At 52.2% G+C, this 9,565-nt stretch overlaps 1 protein-coding gene across 1 annotated transcript; it reads right to left on the bottom strand.

Annotated features, from left to right (window-relative positions):
* Positions 1-3,169: 3,169 nt before the first annotated feature.
* Positions 3,170-8,739, bottom strand: LOC121851788 (immunoglobulin superfamily member 1-like). Its single transcript, XM_042345873.1, has 3 exons — positions 8,458-8,739; positions 7,091-7,375; positions 3,170-3,552 (listed from the first exon to the last, which is right to left on the bottom strand). Exons 1-3 carry the CDS (start codon positions 8,678-8,680, stop codon positions 3,392-3,394), a joined length of 669 nt encoding a protein of 222 aa, XP_042201807.1. The 5' UTR covers positions 8,681-8,739; the 3' UTR covers positions 3,170-3,391.
* Positions 8,740-9,565: the final 826 nt, after the last annotated feature.

Raw genomic sequence — 9,565 nt, 5'->3', positions numbered from 1 at the left:
CCTATTCTACACCACTGACCGGCTCCTTCACCAACCCCTAGAAGCCTCGCAGACACTTTCCTCTGACTCTCACTGCGAGGAAATGCTTGACTACCTCGAGTCTAAAATCAAGGGACTGCGCTCAGCTGCCACTGCCCTCCCAATTTCCAAACCCTCCTTACTCCCACCCCACACAATTGCGCTTTAGATTTCCCATCCCTACTTCTGCACCTTTGATCCTGTCACCCCCTCCTCTGTCTTCAACACGGTAACCTCCATGAAGTGCACCACCTGCTCCCTCGACCCATCCATTCCCCTCCTCTTGCCGCACTACTCGCCGACATCATTAAACGCTTCCTGTCATCTTGCAATGTTCCCTCCCCCATCAAAACAGCCACTGTCAACCACAATTTCAAGAAACCTTCCGTCGACCCATCACAGCTATTTATGCACCGGCTTATCTCAAGTCTCCGCTTTCTATCGAAGGAGCTTGAGAGTGCCGTTGCCACCGAACTTCGCTGTTTCCTCTTCTCTAACTCCCCCCGTGATCCCCACAAGGCGGGTTTCGGAATCTGCTCTGGTCAAAATCGCAAACGACATCCTGATCATGTGTGACCGGGGCTCTTTCTGCCTCCCCGTCACTCTCGATCTCTCCGTCGCATTTGACTCAGTGGACCATCTTTCAAGCTTCTCTTCTTGACTGGTTCAGGTCCGAACCTTCACAACCCCACCACTACGTCGAGGCAGACGGCTTCTCTTCCAGCACCTGCATTGTCTTGTGCGGTGTTCCTCAGTGCTCTGACCTCTGTCCCCTCTTTTTCACTCTCCCTCTTGGTGGCGTCATCCGCAGCAATGGGGTCAATAACCGCAGGTATGCGGATGACACCCAACTGCAACTCTCTGCTTGCACGCTGATCTCGTGAATTACTGGCGTCCTGACCGACTGTCTGTCCGACATCAAGTCCTGTACGAGGGCGAACTTTCTCCATCTCAACATCAGCAAGACCAGGATCCTCCTGATTGCTTCGCGCCATCGCCTCCGCTTCTGAAGCCCTGGCATCATCAGCTTCCACGTCTGCACACTCAACCTCACTGAGCCAGTCAGGAACCTGGGCATCTTGTTTGACCCTGATTTGTCCTTTTTCTCCCACATCCGCGCATTTTCCGGCACTGCCGACCACCACCTCCGTAATATTGCCAGACTCCGCCATTGTCTCACCCCTCAGGCTGCCGAAACCCTCAACCACGTAATCGTCAACTCAAGGCCTGATTACGAGAGCTCGCTCCTCGTCGGCCTTCCGAACTCTTCCCTTCACAAGCTGCAGATCACCCCAAACTATGCAGCTCGTGTATTTTCGCGCACCTGGCTCCTTGACCCCATCACTGTCTGCCTCGCCCGACTACACTGGCTCCACGTCCCCCAGAGGATCGAGTTCAAGTTACTCGTCGTCACCTTGAAGGACATCCGTGGCCTTGATCCCTCCTACCTCTCTGACCTCCTGACTCTCTACCAACTGGCCCGCTCTCTCCGTTCTTCATGCTCCGGTCCGTTCCATGTCTCACGCCCGACCATCTGTGCACGGGCTTTCAGCCACTCTGCCACCACACTCTGAAACTCCATCCCACGATCCCTTCTCCTCGTTTCCTCAATTTCCTCCTTGAAAGCCGATATCTAATCCCTTCTGTTCGAACGTGCCTTTGGTCTCCTTCCCATCTCCCTGCCTTCCGTAAGCTCTACACCACGACTCCCCCATCCCTACACCACCGCTTCCCCACCCCAACACGAACCCCTCCCTCCACCTTTCACCATCAGCCCCAACTCTAAAGGATCCCTCCCCCCACCCTTCACCCCCACCACTCCGCCCTAACCAACCGCACACCCCCACTCCGCCCCCCTGCTCGGGCCCCGACACCTGAATGTTCAGCGCTGTGGGACGTCCTCCCATCGTGAGTGGCGTCTATAAATATAATTTTGTTGTTGTTGTCTAATAGGCGCCTCGCAGCAGCAGGACAAATAAGAAATGAATGAACAGAGTGTAGGTACTAAATTGGTTGGAAGCGCTAAAGGTCAATACGTGAGAGAGAGAAAGAGATTGAGAGCCACACAGCGGAGAAGCTGTGCCGTACAACATGGCGGTCAGCGGTGGGTTTGCGGCGACGTACAACATGGCCGTCGGCGCAGGGTTTGCGGCGCCGTACACAATGGAGGCGAGCACTGGGTGGCGGTGCCGTACGTGCTGTCACAGCTACACACACACACAAACACACACGTACACCGAGACGAATGGACGTGCTGACGTCGGCTCGAGCGCATCCTGAAAGCGTCATGGCGTCAGGTGCCCGGAGACCGTGGGCGGCAGCTCGAGAGAGAGAGAGAGCGAGAGACAGAGACAAAGGGCAATGGCGGCGGCAGCAGTTACACAGACAGAGAGGGAGAGAGAGAGAGTGACAGAGAGAGAGACAGAGAGAGGGAAAGAGAGAAACATGACGTCCGCAGGTCAGTCGCTATCTCTCTCACACTGACTCACTCTCTCTGTCACCATCACAGCCACAGACTCCCGGGAACTACAGCTCCCAGCATGCCGCGCGGCTCAGAGCCCTCGGATGTGGGGGCGAGGGGGGGGTCAGGCACAGAGACAGAGACATAGACACAGAGAGCCACAGACACAGAGATACAGAGACACAGAGACACAGACATCTCCCCACAGTCTCTCTCTCACACACACAAATTCTCTCTCCGTCTCACACACACACACACACAGAGTCTCTCTCTCTCTCACACACGCACACAGTCTCCCTCTCTCTCACACACACACACAGTCTCCCTCTCTGTCACACACACACACACGTTCTCTCTCTCTGTCACACACACAAACACATTCTCTCTCTCTCTCTCACACATTCTCTTTCTCACACACACAGTGTCTTTCCCACACACAAACAGTCTCTCTCACACACACAGTCTCTTTTTCTCTCACACACACACAGTCCGACTTTCTCACACACACAGTCTCTCTCTCTCACACCCACAGTCTCTCGCTCTCTCACACACTGTCTCTCTCTCGCACACACATAGTTTTTCTTTCTCTCACGTGCCCTGGGCAATTTGTTGGAGGTCAGGGTATTGGGTTGCCAGCCGTGCAGCCTGGTGCGCTGTTGGAGGAGGTGCCATGTTGGCAGTGTCCTGGGCTATTGTTGGAGGTCATGGTCTGTGCCCTGGGCTATTATTGGAGGCCATGGTAGGTTCCCTGGAATACTGTTGGAGGCCATGTTAGGTTCCCTGGGCTAAATGAATCGATCAAGTTGTTTAGGCAAAGGCAAAGGCAGGAAATTATATCACGGGAGAAAGATACTGTGGCCTGAGACAGAGGATAAGCTGGAGACGAGCTGGATTCTGAGAGCTTTGAGGAGATCAGTGGGAAGGTAAGGTCGTTTCTTCAATGACCCTCTCTTGACTGTTGTCTTCTTTTATTGGTCTGCATTCGACCACGAACAGGACAACAATTAGCAGAGACACTGCGATCGCCAGGCTGATGTGGACGATATTCACATTTTCCTGAGCGGAAAAGGAACCTGTGAGGTAGACACAGAGAGAACACTTGTCAGTGACTGAATCGTGATCGTTCAAGCGAGAGAGGTTTTGTTTGTCACCGGGTGTCCAACAGACGGGGAAACTCATCATCATGCTGAGGAATATTCAAACCAGTTTCACAGCGACAACTCAGCAATCTAAAGCACAGCGATGGGCTTCCTCCTGTGGACAGGTAAACACCACTGAAATGATTGCACTTCAACAGAGCAGCACAGACACCACAGCCATCAACTGAAGCGGATATTTCTACGGTTCCACCTGCGCCGTTGGCACATGGATATTTGGCAGTGGTTGGAATGGAATGGAATTTGCTCTCCTGATTATTCGATCGAAAAGACTGTTACAACAACAACAACAACCCTCATTTACGTAGTTCCCTTCGCACAGGATAACGCCTGGGAGCGCTACACGCATTCCCATTGTCTGCAAAGCAAGGGAAGGGGTTGGCGAGGGGGTTTGGGGGTGGTGGTGGGGTGGCGGGAGGGGCGAGGGTATGGGGCAAGGTGACCACAGGAGCAGTTAGAGACGTAAATCGACAAGCGAGATTAAAGATAGATAGAAAGCGGATGCGAGAGGAAGGATTAGAGGGTATAGCTCAGGGGATGGGTAATCTCTTACATAGAATAACAGAATGTTAGAGCACAGAAGGAGGCAATTCGGCTCATCGTATCTGCGCTGTTGAGCTTCTTAGAAAGAACCACCGACTCGGTCCCGATGATCCGCTCTTATCTCACGGACCCGCAGTTTTTATTTTCCTTGTCAAGAAGCTCTCCCGTTCCCTTTTGAAAGCTGTGATCGCATCTGTTTTCCACCACCCTTTCAGGCAATGCATTCCACATCATACCCACTTCTCTGGATATATAAAAACACATTCTCCTCATCTCACCTCTGGTCCTTTTGCCAATTATCTTATACCTCTGTTCTAAGGTGGAGGATTTCTGTAACTGATGTGTTAATTAATACCGCAAATTATACTTGCGATGTTTTGGTATTTGGGAGAGGTGCACAATCTCATACGAGGGGATATCTGGCTGTGACGAGCTTCGAAGAAGATCCTTGCTGAAGGAGGGGAAACAACAGACTGCTTATAAACGACAACCTGATTTCCATTCCTGATCGGTCATTTTCTCCCCGAAAAAAATGGTCTGCGACCGGGAGAACTATCGATAGCTTTACGTCTTCAGAGGGCGTTTAATCTGAAATCACTGCTCTAAGGCTGAACGGTCCCGGCTTCTCCAGTCTCGCCACATGACTAAAATCTCCCAACATCCTAATAGATATCCTCCGCAGTCTCTCCAACGCTCTGACGTCCCTTTCTATAGCGCGGTGCGCAGAATTGGATACGGTATTCCTGCTGCTAACCGAGCAACGATTTTCAAAGGTTCAATTTAAACTCCTTACTTTTGTTCGCTGTTTGTAAAGTCCAGTAACCTGTACGCTTCTTTAGTAGCGTCCCCCAACCCGTCCTAACCAATTGAAAGATTTGCATGTGTGAACCCCAGATCTCTCTGTGACTGCGCCCCCTTTAAAACTGTACCATTTAACGTATATTGATTGCCTCTGCTCGTTCCTCCATTGAAAATGCATCACTCCACGCTGCTCTGCATTCAATAGCTTCTACCCTGTTTCTGCCCGTTTCACCAGCCTGTGCACCAACTCCACTATATACTTTCCTCCAGCGTGAAAAACAACTGCTCATCACTGCCCTCTATTCGGGTCTTCAGCCGATGTCAGATCCATGTTGCCTTACTGCTCCCTTAATCCTACGGCCTTCAATTTGGCTAATAATTTTATGTTTTGGGAACACATTATACGCATTTTGAAAGTCGACATAAGCAAAATAAACAGCACTTCCTTCCTTAACCCGCACTGCTGCGTGATTGAACATCTCACGGTAAAGTAAATGGACATGGTGATATCTAATCGGTGGGGTGGGGGTGGACATGGTGATACCTAATCGGGGGGGTGGGGGTGAGGGTAGAAGTGGAGTTGGAATATCAGAGTCGAGTACACTCTGGTTGGACGCTAGTCCGCTTCCTGAGCCAGGCGGGTCCGGTATATTCCCTGGCACTCACTGCTATGCACAGCACAGCCCGGCCCGGCTCATCGGTTGGACCTGGAAGCTCAGACCAGTCACTGGGGGCAGGGAATCCTCACACTCAGCTTTTGTTAACCCTGTAAAAACAAAAGCCCTCACTAACGGGGAGGGAGATCCAAGCTGGACCAGCACCAGGAGCGCTTGCCAGACAGCGCTCTCTATCAATCATTGGCTATGCGGTTTTGTTGGTTAATCTCCAGCAGCTGCCTCAACGCACACTCGGAAGAAGGGCTGGAAGAGGAGTGGGACAGGGTGGTGAGAGAGGGGGAGAGAGTGTGGGGAGAAGGGTGTTAGAGTGGGAGAGAAATGTGGGGAGATGGGGAGTCCGTGGCGGACAGAGTGGGAGAGAGGGAGGGAGAGAGGCGAGATGGTGGGAAAGAGGGGGAGAAGGGGGGAGAGAGGAAGAGAGAATGGAAGATAGGGAGATAGGAGGAGGAGCGCGTGCAAGAGCGAGGGAGAGCGATGAAGAGAGAGGAGGTGGAGGGGTGAGCGAGTGAGGAAAAGGAGCAAGAAGTGGCAAGGAGAGAGGGAGGGGAAAGATGGGAGAGAGGATGGAAGAGGGAGGGAGAGAGGTGGGGATAGGGGGAGAAAGAGGGGAGAGAGGGAGGGAGTGTGGGGAAGAGGGGAGAGATGGGGGAGGAGAGGGAGAGAGGGACGGAGATGTGAGAGATGGGGGAAAGGGTGTGAGAAAAGAGGGCGAGGGAGGGAGTGCGGGGCAAGTGTTAGTCAGTGAGATAGTGAAGTGGGGAGATGGGTATAGATAGAGGTGCTAGTGAGGGGATGGGAGAGGGGGGACATGGTGGTACAGATGGGGCAGATGGTGAGAGAGGCGAAGAGAGACAGATGGAGTGCAAGGACAAGTGTGGGAGAAAAAGGAGAGAGGGGGGAGAGAGGTAATGAGGTGTAGAGGGGTGGAAGGGGAGAACACGGGAAAAGGGAGAAGCGAGAGAGGAGGGGGAGAGAGGGGAGAGATGGGGAGAAGGGGATGGAAGGGGCAGAGAGGAGGGAGAGGGTGGGAGATTGAGGAGAGGGGGGAGAGAGTGGGGAGAGTGTGGTGGACGTGCGAGAGGGTGATTAAGAGTGGGCTAAGAGGGTGGAAATAAGGGGGACGGGGAGAGAGGGGAGAGGCGAGGTGGAGTGGGGAAGTGGGAGAAACAGGAAGAGCTGTTTGAGAGGAGGAGAAATGCTGAGAGAGGGTGAGAAAGGGGGAGCGGTGAGAGTCTGGGAGGCAGAGAGAGAGGGGGTTAAAGAGGGGGTAGACGGGGGAGTGTAGTGAGAGGGAGCAAAAAAGGGAGCGAAATGGGGAGTGCGGGGATAACATGGAAATACGATCGATGGTGCAAAGAGTGGTTGTAATAGGAGCTGCTGTCAGTGGTCAAGAGACAAACAGGTTATGGTGTGAGATTTTACTGAGCTCTTACCCGACACAGAGATTCCCAATCGCTCGCTCTCCGGTGATGTGAACTCTCGGCCGTCTATAACAGTAGTATAGTTACAGGTGTAGTTTCCTGCACTGATCTCGGATATGGTGAATATTGCTGTCTTGTTATTCTCTGGAGCTGTTTGTGATATGATAAACTCGCCGTCTCTGTATAAAGAGAAACTGCTGCTAACATAATTGCCAGAACATGAGATCTCAGCGCTTTTCCCTCTCACAAACTCCCGGGAATTTGGCTTCAGAGAAATGTTGGGTTTCTGGAGCGGATCTGGAATTAAAACACAGTCAATATAAACTCACAAGGCTCGCTCGGTGATATGAAGACAGCTCAGATCAGAGTAAAAATAAACATTTGCTTGTTTCTCAGCCTGGAGTGGTGTCAGGACACGGGTGAGGACTTGAGGGGAAGGTTCAGGACAGAACCCAGCAAGTGTTCCTTTACACAGAGAGAGGGGGAGCGACGGCTGGGAATGGGGTGGACAAGGATGGCGGTGAGGCCGCGGACTGGGGTAACACAAAGCTCCAGCCTGGGACGGGAGAACGGGAATTCAGTCTGAAATTCTTGTGTGATCTTCAGATGTTTTATGAACAACAGTATAAGATCACATCAGGGGATCAAACAGAGAATTCAGGAGCAACAATTTCACACAGCATGAGGTGGTGGGACTCACTGCCTAAAGTGGGGGTGCAATCAGACAGCGTAGAGCCATTCAAGAGGAAGCCAGACATTTACAGGCGGGAGAGGGAAATAGAGGCTCTGGGAGGCAGGGAACATGTGGGAGGGAGTATGTAGGAGGGATGTCGCAACAGAGGGTGTCGGAGGAAGGGAGGGAGAGGGTAATAGAGGGTACAGAGGGAGTGGGTTAGAGGGGAATAGAAGGTGTGGGAGGAAGTCAGGAATATATGGTGTGAGAGGGAGGGAGTGAGGAACAGAGGGTTGGAAGGAAGAGTGTGGGACGGAGTGAGTAATAAAGGATGTGGGGGGGAAGAAGAGGGTGAGGGTAGAAGGGAGGGAAGGATGAATAGTGGGTGGGGTGGGAGAGAGGAATAGAGGATTGGGAGGAAGAGTGTGGGAGGGTGTGTGGGAGGGAGGGGGAATAAAAGGTGTGTGGGGAAGAATAGGGGGTGAGGTGACGAGAGAAGAAGGGATGAATCGAGGGTGTAGAGGGAAGGAGGAACGGGGAGAGACTCGTTTCACAGAGCGTGTGGAAAGAGAGGAATTATTTAATTGATTAAGAGGAAGGAGGAAGGGGAAAGAGGGGAGAGTGGAGTGGAGCTGTCATTGCTTTTATTGGACCGGAGTGGACAGCGAGTGAGCATTGGTGAGAGAGTCCAGACCCTCGCACTTACCCCGCACAGTGATGGCCACTCGCTCGCTCTCTGGTGATGTGAGCTCTCGGCCGCCCACGAGTGTAGTATATTTACACCAGTGATTTCCTGCCCTAATCTCCGATGGGGGGAACGTGGCCGCGTTGCTATTCCCTGGAGCTGGTTGTGATGTGATAGACTCGCCGTCTCTGTATAAAGAGAAGTTGCTGCCACGATAATTCCCTGAACACGAGATCTGAGCCATTTCCCCTCTCACAAACACCCGGGAATTTGGCTCCAGGGAAATGGTGGGTTTCTGGAGCGCATCTGCAATAAAAACACTGCCCCGAGGCTCTGGAACTCCATCCCCCAGTGCCTTCGCCGCTTCCTCCCTTTCCTCCTTCAAGGCCGGTCTCAAAACCTTTCTCTTTGACCGTGCCTTCAGCTCCCCTCTCGACTCTCTTCCTCCTCCTCGCTCCCTCCCTTCCCTCCCCTCACCCTGACCATTTCCCCCCTCCTCTCTCCCTCCCTTCCCTCCCCTCACCCTGACCATTTCCCCCCTGCTCGGGTCATGACCCAACTGTGCAGCGCCTTGGGACGTCCTCCTGACGTGAAAGGCGCTCTATAAGTGGAATCTTGTTGTTGTTGATACATATATAAATCAACAGAGCGATTTATACAGAGAAACGAAGGCAATGAGATACACTCACACAGAGAATGACACACACAGCCACAGGTTTTATGAGGGAGAGACATAGAAGCACAAAAAGAGTGATATATATAGCGAGGCTCACAGAAAGTGACAGACGCAAAATGACAGAGAGGGAGAAATACAGGGATCAAATACATAGATGTTGCGGAGAGATGGCGAAGTGCACTTCGGCAGAGAGGGGTGTTCACTGAGAGACGGAGAGAAACACTGAAACAGAAAGAGATAAACAGAGTGGCGGACACAAACACAGACAGAGATTTACACATAAACACACACGGAGACAAATATAGAGCGACATAGACAGAAAGAGAGAGGTACACAGAGACACACAGAACGAAGTACACACAGATAAACAGAGGGATAGATACAATGAGACATGGAAAGTTACAAAGAGGAGTCTAACAATCTAAACCAACACAACTTGCTATGAATTGCACA

The sequence above is a fragment of the Callorhinchus milii genome, unplaced genomic scaffold (assembly GCF_018977255.1).
Source record: "Callorhinchus milii isolate IMCB2004 unplaced genomic scaffold, IMCB_Cmil_1.0 Scaffold133, whole genome shotgun sequence".
NCBI lineage: Eukaryota > Metazoa > Chordata > Chondrichthyes > Chimaeriformes > Callorhinchidae > Callorhinchus > Callorhinchus milii.
The sequence above is the reverse complement of the archived record's forward strand: the minus strand, read 5'-3'. Positions and strand labels throughout refer to the sequence as shown.